General features: G+C 32.6%; 3 protein-coding genes and 1 non-coding gene across 5 annotated transcripts; 1 reads left to right on the top strand and 3 right to left on the bottom strand.

The window, feature by feature from the left end:
- Nucleotides 1–5,938: 5,938 nt before the first annotated feature.
- Nucleotides 5,939–6,781, bottom strand: LOC111017063 (flowering-promoting factor 1-like). Its single transcript, XM_022292716.2, has one exon. It carries the CDS (start codon nt 6,666–6,668, stop codon nt 6,270–6,272), a length of 399 nt encoding a protein of 132 aa, XP_022148408.1. The 5' UTR covers nt 6,669–6,781; the 3' UTR covers nt 5,939–6,269.
- Nucleotides 6,782–7,941: 1,160 nt separating this feature from the next.
- TRNAK-UUU (transfer RNA lysine (anticodon UUU)) lies at nt 7,942–8,014 on the top strand. Its single transcript has one exon. It is a non-coding gene; the product is annotated as a tRNA-Lys (tRNA).
- Nucleotides 8,015–9,366: 1,352 nt separating this feature from the next.
- On the bottom strand, nt 9,367–10,806 carry LOC148212719 (expansin-A4). The gene is made up of 3 exons (XM_088120692.1): nt 10,585–10,806; nt 10,188–10,506; nt 9,367–10,099 (listed from the first exon to the last, which is right to left on the bottom strand). The coding sequence occupies exons 1-3, from the start codon at nt 10,730–10,732 to the stop codon at nt 9,790–9,792; spliced, it is 777 nt and encodes a 258-aa protein (XP_087976818.1). The 5' UTR covers nt 10,733–10,806; the 3' UTR covers nt 9,367–9,789.
- An 8,086-nt stretch (nt 10,807–18,892) lies between these two features.
- On the bottom strand, nt 18,893–21,289 carry LOC111017115 (Rab5-interacting family protein). Of its 2 annotated transcripts, XM_022292801.2 has the most exons (5): nt 20,875–21,289; nt 20,331–20,434; nt 19,635–19,764; nt 19,412–19,487; nt 18,893–19,139 (listed from the first exon to the last, which is right to left on the bottom strand). In XM_022292801.2, the coding sequence occupies exons 1-4, from the start codon at nt 20,989–20,991 to the stop codon at nt 19,449–19,451; spliced, it is 390 nt and encodes a 129-aa protein (XP_022148493.1). In that variant the 5' UTR covers nt 20,992–21,289; the 3' UTR covers nt 18,893–19,139; nt 19,412–19,448. The 2 variants fall into 2 exon arrangements, with proteins under 2 accessions (XP_022148493.1, XP_022148492.1); XM_022292800.2 differs by having other exon boundaries at nt 18,893–19,487.
- Between the last annotated feature and the right edge of the window lie 454 nt (nt 21,290–21,743).

Below are 21,743 nucleotides of genomic sequence, written 5' to 3'. Positions count from 1 at the left end.
AAGAAGAATTTTTCCAATTTTTAAGAACTCGTTGAAATTTTTGACTTCTTTTTTTTATGGTCTAATTCCTCCTAAAAAACATTTACTCGAGTATTATTCACCAATAAAAATTGTACAAAAATAAAATTATATACATCTAATCAAGTTCTAAAAATAATGAAAACTTAGTCTTATGTGGCAAGTTGTTTATGATGTCATATTCATATTCATACTTTTTGAATATTCATACTATTATTTTCAACCAGTCATTAAATCTCATTTGTTTGTCAACGTAGGCTTATTGAGGTGGGGTCTTTAAGAGGCATTTTGAATTCAATCTAATTTTTTGAATTACAAATTATAAAACTCAAATTAGTCCAATTAAATAAATAATAGTACTTTTAATATCTTATTACATACTTTTTTGCACATTGAATAAAAGCCCTTCAAACCATATTTAATTTATATTAGTTCAAGAACTAAAATTATTATTTAGCCTTTATAGTATACTACATAAGATATACATTAAAAAAACTACATTGAAAATATATTTTTAGACCATTTGTCATCAAATATGATATTCATATATTGGTTTTATAAAAGCAAACTTTATCGATTAAATTTTGTATCAGCAAAGACTATAGTAGGATAAATATGATACTACAATTCAATAAAATAAATATTTGTGTAATATTGTATTATCATTTTTAGTCATTAAATTAATATTTAAATTAGCGATGAAACTAGACTAAAGAACATAGCTATCTGTATTGATTGAACTATGATTTTTTGATACGATATTTTTGTAAATGAAAGATTGGTATTGGTAGGAGTAAAATCAAAGGTAAACACGAGGTCCTCTTGCCTTAAAATACACGTGTATCCGAGCTGGGACTAGAAGGAACAAACCAAATGTAACTAGCTAGTCCATATTATAGTTGACATAACTCGTCCCAAAATCCCTACTAGTTCTAGAACAAACTGGTTGATCACATACCCCAACTAGCCACAGAACATGTGGTCAAACTTCTTCTTTGTCTAAGCTAAACTTTTACAGATTATCTATTTTTGCACCCTTTTTCTAAACACGCTCTCCAGAGTGTAACTAAACTTTTATAAAACAAACTAAATGCACTGCACCGAATAAGATAGATCATGATCATTGAAGCATGGTTGAGAAAGACTTACAAAAATTGATAGTTAATACCTATATTAATAAGGTACATCTTCTTTTTCTGTAGCTCGATCATAAGAGTTCCAAAGTTAAGTATACTTGATTTACAGCAATCTTGGGTCGAGTGACTCAGGAATGCCAAGACAATTAGGGCCAAGTTCATATTCTAAATCCTAGTCTGAATCCTAGACTTGGAGTATTACAATAGTTCACTTCAAACCACTTGTTACGTGTGACTAAAATCTTTATAAATTTTGATGTGGTACCAATTATAAAATTATTTTTTCATACTCATTATTATAAAAGCAATAAGATTGGAAGAACAATCGATTTAACATTCATAATTAAGGAACATGGAGAGCTAACATAGCTTTCCCTCGATCAGAAGCAACTTCTATTACTACACGAAAACGTAAAAACAGCAAGCAATCAACGTCATCATAAATAATCCAATTATTGTGTCCGATCCGACCACTTTACGGATCATGGGCCTTGTACCTTGTTTCATTTTGGGCCGTTGGTTTATAGTATCTTGGGCCCAATGTATGGGCCGTTTTTAAGAACTCGAAACGTTTCACGTGGCCCAGATTACAGAGTTCCAATTTCCAAGTAAACTCCAAACCAATCTAGTTGGATGCTTTATCCTTTTAACTAAAAGTGAAAAATGTCATACTTTATATCCAAATTCGCAAGCTCAGTAAAAGAGAAAGTTATCAATTTTAAAATTTATGAGTAACAAGATATAAAATTAGAACTGCATTATTTTGTTACCCAATCGAGTAGAATTTTAATGGTAAATGTTGTTAACTTAAAATAGCTCCATAATTCGTGATAAAAGGAAGAAGATTCTTTATTCGAGTTTTCTTGTAACTCTTTTTTTCTCTCCCTTTTTGGAACAATATTTTTTTCATAAAAATATGTTTACATAATTGTTCCCTTTGCTAATACAAAATTTCTTTTAAAATAATGCACCTATTATTAATCTTAAAAGTAAGTTTGTGGTAAGAATTTCAATATGACAAGTGTTGTTTAAGTAGTCATACACTACCATCTTTTTGTGAGGTTGGAAGGTGTAAAACGACCTTTTCACCTGGAAAGAGAAGAGAGGTCTTGAAGGTTCAAGGAGGAGGAACCATGCTTTGAAATCTCACCTAGACCTCAACCTCAACCAAGGTCAAGCTGAGGTGTTAATAAATAAAACCTCTCTCAACCATTCATCCACTACCACATAACTCCTACCTAAATTTTCAGTCTTACTTAGTATTTTGTTAAATCGTAAGTGGGTCCCATCTTTCAATGTTATAAATACATGAATACTCTATATTCAGGTATGTAAATTTGATTGCTCGTATCCAGAACACCTCGAATTCTCATTAACTTGAGCGTCAAATCTCTTTTCCTTCCTTGAAAAAAAAAAAAAAGAATCCAAACTCCCTTGATCCTCTCCCCACTTAAATTTTAGGCTTGAACACATGAGTTGAATTGATTCTCCCACATTCACAAAATATGTTACATGCATATATATATATATATATATATATATAATAAATATATTTTTTTTTTTTGTTTGGAAAATTGAAAATTGAGCTGAATTGAAAAGGTGTGGTAGGGAAATAGTAGATTGGGAAAGCGCGAAAGGAAGAGAGGAAAAGTAATTAGATTTGGAGCGTTGCAGACGCTGACGCATTTCACCACCCACTCGTTATGTCTAATCGTAGCATAAGGAAATTTGTTTCTTTTTCTTTTATTATTATTATTTATTTTCGGATTTAATAAATATTTTTCCCAATTTCAGTTTCAGTACTAACTTACTTTCCTTTCTTATTTGTCTTCTTCCGTTTCCTTTTCACACATTTCCTGTCATTTCCGTCTCTCTCGCCCAACCGCTCTCCCCTAACCCATTCGCATTTATCGCCACTTTCCACTTCATTAAAACAGCAACAAAATAAATTAATAATAATAAAGGAATAAAACCAAAATCAAAGTAACCTTCTTGTTTCTTATTTCATGATTTTTGTTTTATTAGATAAAAATAAAACTGCATTTGATAATCTTTTTTTAATTCGTTCCTTTTCTTATTCTAGAAATTTAAACAATAACAATTTCTTATTTTTTTCATTCTATAAAATTTTAAATTAAAAAGTGAATGTTTTATGAGAATGAAAATTATAAATTAAAAGTTCATTTATTTTTTTAATATTTATTATGCGTTTCATAAGTCAAAGAAGGATATAATAGTGTTTTTATTTATGTTTTAATTAAAAAAATAAGAAATAAAAGCAATAAACAAGAAGCTTGATTTTAATGTTTTCAAAATTCATAAATTTTTGAAATGCTTTTAAAAAATGAGAAACGAACAACAAAAATAGTTATCGAATGTTTCTATGTTTCTAAAAAAACTAGAAACGATAACATTATCAAACAGATTCTAAATTTTAAATCGACTAAAATTTTGACACTTTTTTATGTTTTTTTTAACACCAATATAATGCATCATTTTCCTATTCATATATAATGTTAAGAAAATTATCTACCTTTGGTAAAATTTCGAAAGATTTACCAACCATGTAGAATCATTAAAGATTAAACTAAAATAGTAATTTAACCTTTTTTTTTCTCGGAAAAAACAAAATAAACTGTTAAATACGTAATGTAATATTTTTACAAGCTATTTTGGTAATTGGGTGTAAAATTAAAAAGAATAAGAAGGCAGTGCAGAGGGCATGGGCCAAGGGCACCCCACCCTACCGTCTGACATCCGCCTATAAATTCCCAAACATCAGCATAGATATGTTATACCATATACCCTACACTTCACATTTATTAACTATAGCTACCAATCTTCTCATTCTCTCACACCCCACCGTAAATAATTATTTGATTAGCGGATTTTAAAACTATCTACTTATAAACTAGTTTATCAACTCGGTATCATGCAAAACGACATTTATTGTTTGGTTGTGTCTAACTTAGAGAACTTCATTGGCTTCTCTTAGTTTGATGTGTAGCGTGAGCACGCAAATGTCACTCATGACATGACATTATTGCTTGATATGATATTTGATCTTCTCCTATTCAAGATTCACTTTATCATCATGCGCATTTTACTTGGGTGTTAGAGTCGTTTCAACGAACACCGCATTAATGTTAATTAAATACTTGGTCATGTCTCTTTTATGGTTTATACAAAATAAACCAAATATATATGTATAAACAAATTAATCTCTTTAGTTAAATTTTACTGCTGAAATAAAAGAAAACATTCACCCAATAGCAATATTCGAGAATATTTAGAAAGAAAAAAAAAAAGACTTAGCATCATGCTTTGTCCAAGTTACTTTGATTAACTAAATCAATAATTGATGATAAGAAAGTAAGAACTTTGGCAAGATACAAAAAATAATAATATAGAATTTGGGCATAACCATACTTAGTTATGCCGAAAACAAAAACATTGATGTGATTGTTCACGAGAAAGATCCATTGGGCATGACCCAGACACGTGTCAAGTGATTATTGGAAACAAGATGGCTTATAGATATTGCCAATTTGCCATGGCCTCCCCCTCCACTTGATGGTAAACCTTGTGTAAATAAAGGTATATAACTTAAAAATATATATGGATTTATGGCAGCTTAAATCAATCATTGATTAGTTGACGTTAGTTGTATCAATATTACTTCATTTCAAAATTAATTGGTAAAAGAAAAATAACTTGGGTATCTCGTAAATCTTGTTAGATTTCATTATCTTTTCGATATAGAATTCTTAACAAGTTGTGGCTAAATGGATCGATCTCACCAAAATATTGACAGTATGTCACTAAAGCTCTCAAGTCTCGAATGAGATATATTGATCAATTCTACCATATTGAGTGACGAGGAAGGTAAATACTCAATTTACTTTACATTTTTTTGTACTTGTATTACTATCATCTCAAGCATCATATGTACTTATAGGGACCATGTGAAAGCAGTCTCACAACAGAGATTTTAAGTCAAGAGGATGTAGCTAATCTCAAAGTCACCATGTTCATCTTACACCATAAAACATCAACCCCAATTATAGAGCTATGTATTTATTGTTTTCAAGTATGAGTTTGACAGCAGATTTAGAAATTGAATCTAAATTTAAAAATATGTTTGAAACTATGTGTGTACTCATAACATAACAATATATATATATGAAAATAAAATAGGTCACTTTGGTTGAATTTGAAAATCTTTGCTTTTTCAAATCTCAATTCTTCTTAAATTTTCAAACTCAACAATCCACCCTACCCTCCTCCAATCTTCCTATTAGTGAAAACCATTTTTTTCTGAAGAAAAAAGAGAGAATAATTGAGAAATATGTAGTGTAATATGAGCAGTCAATTTACAAGCCTTACCCTTCACAACACTCACATATGAAAGACATGCAAACATAAGAAGGAATCGAGAAGGATAACCAGAAGTTGGGCAAGAAGATGATATGAATTTGGAAAAAACTTGTTTTCGAAACAAAATTTTCAAATTTTTGGCCCACCAACCCCAAATTTTTACAATTCACTCACTCCTTTGTCTTCAGAAAAAAAAAAATGAATCGAGTGGCGCACCAAACACACCCTAAGATATTCACACGATCTGAAACATTTCATCCAAATGCTATAGACACTTTCATCTCGTTCAAAACACATGAGGAGTTTATTCTAATATACCCAATGACACGAAATAAATATGTGTTAATTTTAATGCGATAAAAAATATGGAGAGACTAAAATTAATCGAAACCCTAAACAACAGAACATAATAAATCTAAACTTGTAATTTAACCAAACCGAACCGATATCCATCCCGATATATTTAGAGTATTATACAGTCGTAGCTAAGGTAGGGGTAGGTGAAAATTAGTATGTGTTAGGGTTAGGCATCACAGCAAAAAGGCTACAAAATTAAAATTATAGGGTATCAAGTTCTCAGCAAAAAGGCTGCTTCTTGGGCGAGAGAGAGATATAGAGGCAGTGGCAGGGGCAGTGGCAGTCCTATATATAAATTAAACACCAGTAAACAAACAGCTAACGTTCCATCAAAATGCAACTAAATATAAATAATATTTTTAAAAATTTTAATTTAATTGTTCAAGAAGAGGCTGCTGCTGATTTTGGGTCGCGAACTTGGAAGAAATGTCGATTTTTGACGACGATGTCGTACATGTGCATGGGCTTGAATTTGGCGAAGCTTTTGGGGAGGGAAATGAGGTCGGCCGAGTCGTGGGAGCGATGGAATCGGACGAGTTCCTCCGGTTCGGCGGATGAGTTCCGGTACCGAGTCCACCCGAGTTCACCCAGTCGCTGCTCCAGTTCCGCGTACGACCCGATCACCTGGTTCGCCGGAAGGTACACCAGCACTCTCGGCCGAGCCCCTGGCGCCGTCGCCGTCCCCGGATACGGCGGGTCCTTCCCCTCGAACGACTCCCGCGTTGGGTTCGCGATCAACCGGGCCACGCCGTTCTTGTCGAACACCCAAACGCCCGACATCGTATTGTAGTGAAGAACAAATAGAGGAGCTGTTGCATTTATAGCGCAACAAATACATGCCTTTTTGCACCCAAGAAAAATTAAAATTACTCGCTCTGATAACCGTTGGATGTAGATTTTAAAGTTCTTATGTCCGTGATAACTATAAGATATAGATTCGAGTTACTTATTTTTGTGGTTTTTCTTCTCCGATACATCTAATTGTGTGAAAATATTAATCCACTCGTTTTAATTTAAAATTTTCTTTATGTGGTGTATTTTTAGTGGTGAAAATTTTAGATTAAAGAAAATGTACCAATTGGAAAGTCAATAAAAGCTTTTGTTTTTTTAGGATTGATACGTGTGTAGGCAAGTATTGAACAAATTATTTATGGAAGTTAGGTTGTAAACTTGGGAAAGAAACTTGTACTTATGATTTCACCATATATCTAACTAAAGGTTTAAAAGGGACTCGACAATATTTTACTACACTCCCATCAACATCAATATTATCTCATGTTTTGTCAATTTAAATCTAAATATTAAGAAGTCGTGAGTTCGAGTCTCCATCTCATATTTGTACTAAAATAAAGCTCACATTTTGTCTAATATATTTTTATTGGTTTATTTCTATTGTATAAAATATACACATGTTTTTACTTAGGTGTCAACTGACCACCATTAAAAATTTGACACTGTCTATTTCTTAAAACAAAAAAAAAGAACAATGTCTTTCTTTCTATACTTCTCTGTTTTATACGTCAGAACTTTAATGATAATCACCAAAAGATGGGTCAGCATCTAAATATGGTTCTTTTTTAATTGTATAAAAAGGGATTGGTAGGGAGAGGGAAGGTAGGGGAGGGTGTAGTGTCGTTAGAATTTAGAAATTTAATTTAATTTATTTATATTGTAATATAAATGGGAAAAAAACAATCTCGAAGTACTTGGTTTACTATGTCTAGTTGGTGTTGAAGCCCCACTTCGTGTACTTGCCTTTGAAATTCAAGTCCCTTTTTTGTGAAAATAAATAAATCGGTTTTTACGATTTACACCATCATAATCACATGTCACGACAAAAATTCCCTAATTTGTATATTTGTTTAAATATTGCTGCTTTTTAAATAATTCGAAAATTATGGTAGTAATTAATTGTAGTTGAGTATAAATGGAACGGTAGGGTTGTGTAAAAATGATGTCCGAGTAAATTTGGAAATATACTTTTTCATAGTTTTGTTATTTCAAAAATATAGAAATTTAAATAATTAATTTATAGAGCAATTTATTTTCAACGGCCGTCTTAGCTCAGCTGGTAGAGCGCATGGCTTTTAACCATGTGGTCGTGGGTTCGATTCCCACAGACGGCGCGTGGCTTTTATTGAAAATTTGTTAATCCCGTTTTATCCATTTCTAATATTGGATGAAATGACATTCGGCCCATGTTATTAATTTGGGCCTCCATCGGGGGGGATAAATACAATGAGAAATGAGCCATTTAGTTTATTCTTTCTTTCCTTCGGGAGTTAGAGAAATATTTTTCTATTTTGAGTGAAGTCTGAAACTAAATTTATATATTGAATAAATAAAAGCAAATCTGAAGATGGTTAGTAAATAAAACCTCTATTATTATTTTTCACTTTTTTTTAGTTGAGTTCAACAATTATGAGATCTATACGGATGAACAAACTCAATGTTAACATGTGTCTTATCCATTAAGATATATTCAAATTTTCTAAAATATCAAGTTAGAGTATAAATATTTCTACAACAAGGTTGCAACCCTCTTGTGAAATTGAGTTGAAAGCTTTATCACAAAGAATACCCTTCTTTAGACCCAACATCTAAAACAAGAGAATGATATTATAACAAACCAGTGTGAGGAGGAATATATATATGTATATGTATATATATATACTTTTTTTTTTCTTTTTGAGGTAAAAGGAATATTGAAATTGTTGTGTTAGTGAACAGGAGAGGAAATGATGTATTCATCAGCAACTTTAATTTTCTAAAATTAAATATTCAATTATGAAGGAAATATTATTGGAAGTTTTAACTCCCAAAAACTCAATCTCAGAATAACCCGAACCTCCCATTTAATTAAACAAAAAAAAATGCATCTTTCTACTAAATATTATAATGTTATAATAATTGTCCTAACTAAACAATTTTTTCAGTTGGTTGAAAAATGTAACTCACCATCACACTAGAGAAATTACCAAAAGTATGGAATCCAAAGCCGCCCTTGCTTTACACTTTCTTTTATCTTGTATGAAAAGGGTATAATCGGTATCCAATGTCCAATTTGAAAGTGGTGAAAAAGAAAAGAAAATAGAGAAAAAAAGTTTCCAACCCCACCCATGTGCACTTCTCTTAAGTGCAACTTACAAGAACACCAAATTCTTCCTTTATTGGCCCATCTCATAATTTGCAACTCAAAAAGTAAAAAAATAAAAATAAAAAATAAATCCAAATTTTGTTTTCTTTTGTGCTTCTTCCCACAGCATGATTGCCATTGCCAAGTCTGTAGCTTCCCATTTTCCATTAGAGCTTTTTAGAATTCTTTCTTTGGACAACCATTTTCTAAAACAATTTTCTTCAAGAAATAATGCCAACTGTTTTTCTCCATAAAGAATATTAGTAATGGAAGTTGAAACTCATTTAACTGAGAAATTACTTAAAGGAGGGTTAAAAAGGGAATGGAAGCAAGAGAAGCAAATTGAAGCAGGAATACATTTCCATTCCAACTGTATATTAATACAAGAACAAAAAAAAAAACTAAAAACAGGCACACATATTTAGTAGAAATTAATACAAATAAAAATAAATCTGTAACACTGAAATTGTCTGTAAAGAAGACTGCGGGCTAGAATCTTCATTCAGCCGCCTCAGCCTTTGTACTGTCCCATAACCACGACCCAACAGCAGTCAAAATGTTCTTTCCAATAATACCCCAATCCTTGCTCCTAAATTACGCTCAGATCAGATTAGTCCCAAAACAAAACACTTCCCCACGCCCCTCTCCACAACCCAACATCAGCATCTTAAAATTGACGCCACAAAGGTTAAAATTGGAAACTAAAAGAAACCCCCCAGTAAAAGTAAAAAACCATTTTTTTTTCTTGTGGTTGAAATTTATTACTTAGACCCGAAAGTTCTTGCCGGTGAAAGTCTGGCCGAACTGCCAATGGGCGGGAACGATGTTCCATGACGTGGAGGTTCGTCGGTCACTGCCGGTCACCCTGAAGGACAGAGCCTGGCCCACCAATACGGCATTGGATTGCCAGTTTTGCCCCCAGTTTCTGGTCATGCTCATCCACCCAGTCCTCGATCCCTTCACGCTCACCCTCACGATATCTCCTGCGCCTGCCACGTTGGTGATTAGCACCAAATTGAAGTAACGGAAGCCGTTGATCGTGAACCTGATTCCCCCCTGCTTCCGACATGGCACTCTGCGTAAATTCATTTTTAAAATGATTATTTTAGTCTATAAAGTATTTTAACCAGAATAGGATTTAAAATTTAAAATTTAGTACTCACCGGCGGTAAGAAACGGGGACAATGCCGGCGCGGTACTCGGCAATTTTGAGGAACATGGGCATGGCAAGGTCGAAGTGGGTGCGGGGAGGGTTGCACCAGCCGCCATTGTCGTTGGGGAGGGCGTAGTTCGGCGGGCAGAAGTTGGTGGCGGTGACTAAAATGGACGGGCTACCGGAATGGCACCACCGCGGGTCATTCGCGCACTTGATCTCAAAGCAAGCGCCGCAGCTCTGCCCACTATTGAACAGGGCCGTACTCAGCGCCGCCGTATTAACTCCATACCCTTGGCTGTACAAATTTCCGTACCCGCAAGCTCCACCTGCCAAACAAACAGAGGAAAATAAGAACAAGCCACGAGATCGAAAATGGATGAGAATGTAGAAATTGAGTTTCATACCCATAGTGCCGGAAGCGTCAGATCCGCCGTAGAATGTGGCGTGGGCGTCCTGCCATGGGCTGCCGGAGTAAACTCCGGGGATTCTCGCTTCCACCGCCAAGAAAACTGAGAGTACGGACGCAATGTACAAAAACTTAATACTGGCCATTTTTTCTGACAAAAGAAAAGGTAAGAAAAAATAGAGGGAGAGAAGACGGTGGAGATGATGGGCAGAGGACAGGGATGGTGGAGTACTTATGGGGGAGGGGTAGGGACTGGGGAGTAATTGCGCAAATGAAATTAAAAATTATTGTTGGGGTATTTTATTTAAGAGTATTAAAGGCTGAAAATCTGAGGAAAATTAAGAAGTAAATATTCTCGGTCGGAAAAGGAGTACGAGCTCGTACAGAAAAAAGAGACGGAATCGGGAGTTGAGGCGTGATGAGCGGCTGTGATTGGATTTTAAATATCGGGTGCGGCCCGGGGGATTCGGATTTGTTAACTGTAGCCGTTAATGAGGCAACCAACTAGAAGCCAACGAGAATTCGACGTGGAGTGCGGGCCCCGCAGAGCTCCGTAATCGACGCTGCATTTAATTTTCGTGGGAAGTGCTTCGAAGTTTGACCGGCTCGGTGGACTAGGACACACCACGGGCCGGGCCGTCTCGAGCCACGCGCCAACTGTAATTAGGTGGTCTCCAACATGCCTACTTACTTTTTCTGTTTTTACTTTTTTACCCTTCATTTGTCTCGCTCTCTCTTGTCATTCATGCGCACGCATGCAGGGAATTTCTTCTCCATTTTCCACGAAAAAATAAATGAAAACTGTTGTGAGTTATTATTATGACATATACGACATACGTATCACTCAATTATAGACTGTGACAGCTCCATAAAAGTTTAGGTATGTACGTATATACGCTGCATTAAAAACATTATGCCGAAGTAAAAATCTTTTACATTTAATCGTAAGATATACCAGAAAAATAGATTTTGACTAATTAATGGGACTTAGAAGTTGGGATCTCTTGGAATATATCATAGTTGTATTATCATTTAAATATTATAATATTGTGTTGCAAGTCAATATTCGACTAAGTTTTAGTTGTTGAACAAAATTTTGAAATAGTAGCAATTCATAAAAATATATATTCTTTTAAGTTAATGATCTTAGGGACGATGAGTATAATAGCAATTTAATGAAGAAGAATATAACATTGAATTAATGTGTAAATATATCAACAAAGGGGCAAAGAATATAACATTGAATTAATGTGTAAATATATCAACAAAGTGGCAATAGATGAATCATCATTTAAGTTGTTCTATAAACGTTGACATGAGGTCAGTTTCACTCGTAACATAAAATTTATGGGTATTTTAGAAAAATGTTGTGAATTTTTTTTTTCAAATATAATATATGTGGCTTATTTTAGTGTACTCTTTTACGTCATATTTGAGTCAAATTTTGAATTAGATTGTGTTGTTTCTTTTACCTGTATTTATTTTGTGCCTTATTTTGGCTGTAAATGTCTCATAAATCGATACAAAATTAATGCATGTTGAAAATTGAAACCCCATCATCACACTGTTTGCTTTAAATTTAAAAGTTATATAATTAATACAAATACGAATTAATAGTCCTACACTTTTTCTGGTGAGATCTCTTATTAATTTCAAAGGTTTCACATGTCAATTTTGAATGGTTGAACTTGGTTAGTATAAAATATAGTCCGAAAACTGAAAATCAATGTGAAACCTTTGAATATTGTAATTCTTTTAAGCATTTCCATTTTTTTTGTTGACTTCAATTATATCAGAGTAATATGAAAGGAAAAAGTAACACATGATTATATTTTTGTATTATTTCTTGATATAACATCTTAATATATATAAAATTTAATCTCAATATTCAATATATTAATTAGTAACGAGAGAGTAGACGTTATATATTTTCGACTTAGCATGCTTAATATTATTAACTCTGGGAGAAAATGTATGTCTGTATTTGGTTTTCAAGATTCGTTGAATTTAATATTAACAAAAAATTTGGTGTCTGAAATTTGACCGTCAGTCAACGCTCTTCCGATTTAAAATTTTCGCGCGGGCGCGTGAAGTACACGGCAGGGCAGCGCAATTTGTGGCGCTCCGAAATATCTAAAACGAGTTATGAGTTGCCACCACGTGGTTGTTAATCGCAATTGGCGGGAAACCAAACCAAATCCAACGAATTCCGTACATGCTGACGTCGGTGGATATAACCACGTCAGCACGCGAATTGGACAACACCTTCGGTCATTATAAATTTTTCTCTCGGAAATATTTATATGAAATTGCTAGACTCCCACGTCATTTTTTTCTTTGGAAATATTTCTATAAAGATTTGCGACTCTCGCATGATTTTTTAAATAATTCGACGCTCTTTTTTCATTTTAATTTAATAATATAGGGTGGGAATTAAATGTTCAATATGGTAGTAATTATCCTATTCACTAAACTTTGTTCAAATTGATAATGGGTAAGAGAATTAATCAATGTTAATGTAGTAAGTTTGGGCAAATCTATAAAAGAAAATTTGTTTATACTTTTTTCATGTATACTCATTTTTTCTTTAGTAATTACTTTTCGATTTAAATCTCATTTTAGTCCCTTAATTTTCAAATTTGTTAGGTGTCTTAGCCCGTAAACTATATTTAAATTGATTTTTTTGTTAAATCTAAGAAGGGACAGCTATTTTTTTTTATTCCACCAAATTTTTTTCGTGCTCGTACTTTCATTTCGCATATACAATTGCATAGTCCAATTTATTTCTCACTATTTGTGACACGAAGTGAAGCAATTAGTCGTTGATAAGCAAAATTTGTATTCTATAGTCGGTGAGTATAGTTCTTTTTTACTTTGATTTTGGTTTTATTTTTATGTTTATAGTCTGTTAGATGTTTCTTCAATCATAATACTATGGGTAAATTTTGTTGATTCTAAAAGCAATAATCCTACTGAAAATATTAAATATTTATGAAGAAGCCACAAATAACTTTTTTTTTCTTTGGAAATAACACAAATTACTATTAATGCCTCATTTAACAGAAAAAATAAGTTGATGATTGGATTATAATTAACAACACTAGTCCTAATGATTTGGCAATTATGAATTTAGTTCTTAATCTTTCTCAAATTCTCAAATTTATCTTTAATGCATGCTTTCTCAGGTTATTTTTTTATAGAAACAATTTGTTAAACAAATATTTGATCAATATCTAAATTATTATTTTACTAGCCTATTTTGATATATAAACAGCTATTTGATACATGAATTTCAAATCTTTCACCAACAAAATTAATTTTTTCCAAATAGCATGTCAAAACATGTCCACTTGTCCAAATTTACTAATAAAACAATAATTTAATCATAGGATTATTAACAAAGTTTAACAATTTTATTAGATGGGCATGTAATTGAATTTTCTTTTTTGGTAAAATTTAAAACTTTACCAAGGGCTCGAACCGATGACCTCTTGATTTGCAGTCAAATGCTCTACCACTGAGCTATGGACCCTCGGCTTTAATTAATGGTAATGTAACTAAAAATAAATAAGAACAGTATCCATACTTTCGTCGTTTCGAATCTCGTGGCTCCATTTAGGGATGAATGTTCCACGTCATTATACACGTAAGTAAAGCCTATTGGATGAAATGTGGGGTCCATGGATCAAATTGCATGCGCGGCTAATACGATAGGTCGGTGATGATTACCACTAATTAGAAGCTGCCCTTCACGCTGCAACCATGTGATCTCTAATCATAGCATCTTGATCTAAATTTCTCAGATGTTCTAAAGTCAAAACCAATAAAAAAAAAAAATTCTGTTTTTTATTTTTATTTTTATTTTTTAATTGGAACAAACCCATTAAATTAGTAGCAAATTGGAGAAATTCATAGTGGTGGAAAAACCATCATCACGTTCTGATCACCACAAAAATACCAATTTTCAAGCAACTAAGTTAATTACCAAAAATAAGAATAATAACCGAAACCATCTCTTCTAATTTTAATTACAACAATTAAAGAAATACGTAGCAAAAATAAAACAATAATGGGTTTAAACAGTATTTTAATCGGTGTACTCTCGATTTTTGTAAGTTCGATCTATATACTTTCATACAAAAATTAATTTTGGGTATAATTTTTCATGAAATCATGAAGAAAGCCACGATGTGCTTAAGATATTCTTTTAATTTTATAAAACAAGAATAAATTTAGAGAGTGATTTGAACCCATGACTTCTTAATTAGAAACAAATATCAATTACAAGTTTTTTTTTTTAACACCAAAATTAGTAATTAGGTTAGTGTGGGCTTGACAGATGCAGCAAATGTTTTCTTTCTTTTTTTTTCTCTCTCTCTGTGTTTTGTTTTAAAGGATGAATCCGATTTAAATTTGAAAAACTAGTGATGCGTATTTTGTTGACTTTTGAAAATCAATTATTTGGTTAATATTTATTAAATAGTGTTACGTATTATTAATGTTTGTGAATTAGACAGCAGCCATATGAGCACATGGTGGTTGAGAAGGATTATTTTGCTTCATAAAGTTGAATAATAGGAAAAGAGTGTAGCGCCAATTATGGCTTCATTTCTCATTCCCCAAATCAATTCAACTCTCTTTCTTTTGAAGCAATAGGTTTTAGGCCACAATCATCCTTACCTTACGTTTCATCTTTCTTCTAAGTTATTAAACAATGATTTTGTTTTATATTTTAGATTTAAATACTATTTTGGTTAACGTTCACTTTAGCCAATTTCGACCCTGTACTTTTAAATTTAGATCAATTTGATATATTTTTTGTAAAATTTATGTACAAATTTTATACACAAACATGAATATTTTAATACGAATTTATGATTATATTTGAAAAAATTTAGTGAGTAAAGTGTCAAGCTAAAATTACTATTTAAAAAATGAGATAAAAATGAAAATAAAAGATCAACTAAATTAGACATTTAGGGAGTTCATAGATACTAAAGATGAAAATTCAAAGATTAAAATGAACTAAAGTCAAAATTACATGAACTAAAATAATATTAAAACTTATAATTTATATAACCTATGCTTACGAATCATTTGTACAATAAAGTACTTGATATTTATGGTTCAAAGTTCAAACACACAAAGTCATTAAATATTATATTGTTACTTTTACAATTTCTTGCATTGTCTTCCCTTAATTTAAGGATCTCTTCATGTAGAGCCTAGAGGAGTATTATTTTAACGTCAATATAGTATTGAATCATATTAGATAGGTATTTTTAAGTTGGGTTTGCCTTATCATTCATATATATATATAGAGATATATTTGTATGTGTGTGAAGGAGATCCATAACTAAAGTAAGGTGTAATGGTCAAAAGTTGTAAAGTGGCAAGCTTAATTATTATTATTATTATTTTTGTTGCTTTTCAGTTCAACAACACCTAGATGTAAATTTAAGTATTTGACATTTCATAAAATAACATGTAAATGAACATATATGTCTTAACTTGTTTTCAAGTTGGTGCAAGCTTAACCTACCTGCTTGCGAACGAAGAAACGATTTTGATATTGCTATTAAAATCAATGAGAAAATTGGTTTAAATTAATCGGTTCAATTCAAGTTTTTTTTTTCTTTTCATATGTTAAGAAATGTGTTGGCTTTTCGTTTGGTCCCTTCTTTAGTTTCTAAGGTAGTAAAGACCACACAAAAAATTACTATATACACATGAAATTGAAAGTCGACAACTGCCATCTAGTTATAAATTCATAGAAAGTGAAGGTGGTCGTCAAATCCTCACTTCAATAAAAAACCAACCAAACTAACCTAACAAACACTCACAATATATCAAACAACAGACCCTTTTACATATAATAAGTAAATACAACGCTACTTGAAGAATATACTGATTACTTTACATTTATTCTAATGCGGCCATCTCTCACAGTAATATATTATATTGATTGATATCGGACTACCTCACCAAACTAGACTCAACCAGACCAAATTTGACTCGACTAGAATGACCCCACCCGAATAAAGCATACTAGGGAGACTAACAGTATAAATAAGAGGAGACATCCGGGACTCGAGGTACATTTTACAATTTGACTTTTTTTGCTATTCTCAAATATGAATCTTTTGTCAAGTTAGGCATCAGAATGTTTGGACTTAACATCACACAAGTGTGCAGATTTCTTGTGTGTGCAAGTGTTCGTCCGAACATTGAAGTCGAAGCTCGAATCCAAATTCTGCATCAACAGAAATATATATAGAGAATTATATTTACCCAAGTCCAAAACAAATTAGGGGGCCTTTTGTGGAGAGGTGGACTAGAAGACCACATGATGCATTTTTGGTGAGGAAGAGTATGATGATGCCAAGCGGTCTCCCTGTAGAGTGGCTGATATTGTGGTTGGGTGACAGGGAGAGTAAAGAGGGACCAAGAGACATTGATAGAACCTTTTTTTTTTTAAATGCAAATTTTGGGTAATGAGGAGGCAGCTTTATCAGCTGAGTGGGTATTAAAGGAAACAAAGGGGAAAAAAAGATGAGAAGAGCCAATCTCCATAACGGGACACATCATGTTTTGTTTCCCATGCTTCTACCTTCCTCTCTTTTATGTTTGGTGTCATTGAAACAATACTAACTAGAGGTACGATGTCTCAATTAGAGAGTCCTACAAATCATTTTGATGTTTGGTTTAGAGTGTGTTTGAGAGTGATGGTAGAATGAGTGATTTTAAAAAAAAAATAGATTTAAGTGTAATTAATTTTTCAAAAGCACGTTCTAAGTGATATCTTAAAAATCAATTTAAATGGTTTTAAACTTTCTTAAAATCAATTTTTTAATTTGCCAAACATGATCAATAGAAAGAAAAATAATTTTGACAATGACAAAAGTGATTTTGGTCAAATTCACATACACACGCTTACTTCTTAATACTTTCTCGTAAAGCACTTTAAATGATTTAGATTATTTTCAAATAACACTTTAAAATTATTTCTATACATGATAATTTTTAGTGGGAACTATTTTTTACTACGACAATGTATAAAAGCACTCACAAATGTTATATTAGTTATTAAACTTTGAATTATACTTATATTTGGTCTTTATGGTTAGCACGATTCATAGAATGTTGACATTAAACATATAGTAATTTGTCTAAGAATACAATGATATCACTCCAACTCAACTAAAATTCATCTAATAAAAATGACAAGATAAAAAACTAAACATATACTAACAGTACATGAACTGGAATTAGAATTTAACAAGTCAATAAATTTTCAAGAAGTAAAAAAAAAATAAATAAATAAATAAAAAAGAGAGAGAACGGAAAGAACTTCATTTTAATCGTACATTTATTTATCACTCATGACTGTAAATTTGTAATAACTTTTCTTTTATAACGTGAAAGAATTCTTTTACTTTGTTGATCAGTTCTCATTACAGCTTGTCATACTTCTAAAGAGAACAATTATTTTGTAAACATGATATTGCATGAAAATTAGAAATCAATCTTATAATGGCAGGAAAGTTGTTTGATTAGAGTGATTCAAATGTCCTAAGTTTACACTCAAGTTGGGAATTGTGGTTCTGTTTCATCAAGACGCTTAGAAACTTTTTTGGAGCCAGAGTTTTGCTCTCTTTTAATCCAGGATACCTGCACCCACTCTAAGACCGAAATTCGAGAGACATAAAAAATTTTGGTATCAATCTTCTACTTTCCCTTCTACAATTTCACCAGAGAAAATCATAGGCATAAAGAGGATTAAAGTAAAGAAAACTAACTAGAGATGGAATACAAGAGGATGGGTATACGTATAACTACCTATTGTAGACATAAAAAGATAATTATCACCAATAACTTTGCACATACAACATAGACCCGATAACTATTCTATGTTTCTACCAAAAAAACTCAACTGACAAAAATGAGTTCGTTACAACGATATATCAAAAAATTGAGTCCCATCCATGAAGTATTTACGATTTTACGAAAAATAGCAAACACCTATTTTTGTACTGACTACCAGTATAAGATTCACAACATTTTAATTTTTTGAAAAGTTTAAAAATATATCTTTGTCTGCATTTCTGAAAAATTTAACGATGGTCAGAAAAAGATGTGCAGACTATTAACTAAGTATTTTTAAAATAAAACCTAACTTTCTTCTCAAGGCAATTAAATCAGAAAATTCAGAAGAAGGCCTTACCTCGCTGTCTTGGTAGTTAGCAGCCTCTCTTTCCTCTCTTTTCCTAAAACGCAGAGAAATGCTACACTAGGAGATAAAGAAGGAAAGAGAAAGAAGCTTCCTATAGTTTTTATTACTTATAATGTTAAGTTCCAATCAAGTAATATAACAGCAGCAGTCTTTCGCAGCTTATTGGCTTAAAAACCATTCAGTAGAACTAATAAATAATGTTATATACCGCGGCTAGAGTCATTTTACCACCTCCAAAGATTTCCAAGGGATAAACTGCTGGCTGGCTTCTCTTAGGATAGTGCAGCATAGAAGAATAATCATTGAGAAATCTGACATGCCTATCAAAATATCAAATGTACACAAAATTGTTAAGTTCCAACTAAACTTAAACCTCAAGAACCTAGCTATCTGACTGATGCCAATAGAAGGTGTCAATTTTAAAGAGGATTACATCCATAGTCCATCACCATATATCAGATGCTAGAATTTTCATGCTCTGCTAAATCAATTTGTTCAACATCAAATGTTAAAAAAATTTGAGGCACCAATTAGAAGCAATTGTAAACGAGCAGGGCATCAAGTGTAACCAAGTTCATTGTTCGAACTTCACCAAGTGATTTCATGGATGCAACATCGTTGTTCGCCAATCAGAAGTGTGCCAAGCTGTATACGAGAGTCCAAGCAAGCTGAAAAAAAAAAGGAAGAGAAAAGGAAGTCAGCTGTCTGGATTAGTAGCTATCTTGCAGGATTGAACTTGGTAGCAAAACAAGCCCTTCCTAAAAAAAAAAAAAAAGAGTTCGTGTAAAGTGAAAACTGAAAAGTTGTCAAAATACCAGAAATAGAGTTATAGAAGCAAAAAGCCCTTCTTGGAGGAGAGCTCCATGACCTCCAAATTCTTCTTCATCAACTTTTAAAATCATTGCATAGTATCCATACACAATGCTGGTTGATATCACCAGAAAACTGAAAGTGGAAACCAGCACGGTAAGATAGCTCGCATTTACATATAAAATTAATTAAGAAAGGATTATTAGATGAGCACATAATCAAAAGCCAGCACCACATTTACCAAAGAATACTGCTATGATCCAAAATTAGTTATAGAGACAGAAGATGTAGAAGAATAGGAGGAAACTGCACATCGAAATCAATAAAGAAAAGTTGCTTTCATTTACATACGACATTAAGAAATGACAATTGATTAGTAGCATAATCAAGAACCAGCACCACTATATCTTGAAAGAATACTCCCATGGTCAATAATTAAATCACTTGCAATTGTATACAAAGTTGAGAAAGGACAGTAAAATGTGCATAATAATAATAAGCTACTACGTGGTACCACCATTTCTCAACAATATACTCCTACAATCTCAAATTTTATTATTAAACATTATCAAAATAATGTTCAGTGGATCCTAAAGGGGAGAAACATTTGTTGTACAGCTTTAACAATAAGCTATACAAGAACAACGCAAATACACTTTCAAAGTAATTTAATATTGAGAAGGTCGGAAATCGCAACTTACATTATAAACCATATGCCTCCAACCAAAGGTATGGAGCCCCACAGCAGTCCGAGTACAACGGCCACTGCTTGTCGAATCCAGTGCAAGACATCTCCTAATTGGTCCTATTGACAACAAATTTGATAAACAAAAACTAAGAACGATATTCAAGAGTACAAAATGCAATGAGACAACGTATCTCAAAAACATAATACGGCATCAAAACTTAAGTCTTCAAATAGAAGGTGACACTAATAGTGTAGAAGCGCCAATTTGGAAGTGTAAAGTCGCGTTAACAGTTTCCCTTTGCTTTCCAAATCAAGAATTAATGAACATAGCGTTTCATTAATAAATATATATATATATATATATATAAACTCTACTTCAATTGCGATATTCAAATACCACAATAACATGCTTAAATCCTAATTCTTTCGCAATCTAACGGAGAATATAAGCAGCAAGAGTAAATAAATACGCTAATAGAGAAAACACTCAAAATCTTCTAGGCAATCAGAATTCAGAAACGATTGTAACTTCGATCCAAGACCGAAAATTCAAGTACCTTGTCCCAGGAAGCCTCTGAATCGAACAATTTGGCGAGCTTGAACGGGGCCAAGTGACCGTTTTGGTGCTCTTGATGCTGATGAAGATTGAACTTAACCGGTTTCGCTTCCTTCATACCGGATAAACAAATCAAACCAGAAAATCGAAGAATCTAGAGGTAAGCTTAGATCTATATCTAGACTCCCGCAAAAGAGCAGACCAAATGCTCCAGTAGGGAAAAAAACTACACGAAGATCAGCAGCTCCTAGGGTTTCCAGGGGAGAGACGCGGCTGGATCGAGGAAGAAGCAACTTCAATTTCGAAGATTCATTCGCAGTCAAATACTGCCGCAAAACAATAATGTCTCCTGAAGTTTTCTTTTCGGCTACGAGTATATCAGAAATTAAGGTTGCTACTTCCTTTTCAGCCTTGGGAGCCCGTGTGGAAGATACCTAATCCGGTAGTTATGCCAATGCCACGTAGCCACTTCAAATTGGGCTGGCCCATTATACAGGATGTATCTAGACCAAATCTCAATGCAGGCTGGCCCATTTCTAAAAGTGCCAGTTTAATGGGCCAGCGCAGCCCAAATTTTGTCTATTTACAAATTTAGCCCTTTATCGATACCCATTCGTTTAAATTGATATATTTTGTTCATATTTTTTACTACCAAAATCAATTCATTCATAAAATTAAAAAATAATAATAAGAATATCTTGTTCTTATATTAAGCCAAGAGTATTTGGACTGATTGTACTTAAAAAAAAAAAAAGTATTTGGACTAATCGTGTAAAATTTGGATATTTGGACTAATCGTGTAAAATTTGGACGTTTGTATATATATATATGTATATGTTTGAATAGATAAAAAAAATTTAATAGTGTTTC

The sequence above is a fragment of the Momordica charantia genome (genome assembly GCF_013281855.1).
Source record: "Momordica charantia cultivar OHB3-1 chromosome 2 unlocalized genomic scaffold, Mcharantia_2.0 BLBB01000002.1, whole genome shotgun sequence".
NCBI classification, from domain to species: domain Eukaryota; kingdom Viridiplantae; phylum Streptophyta; class Magnoliopsida; order Cucurbitales; family Cucurbitaceae; genus Momordica; species Momordica charantia.
The sequence above is the reverse complement of the archived record's forward strand: the minus strand, read 5'-3'. Positions and strand labels throughout refer to the sequence as shown.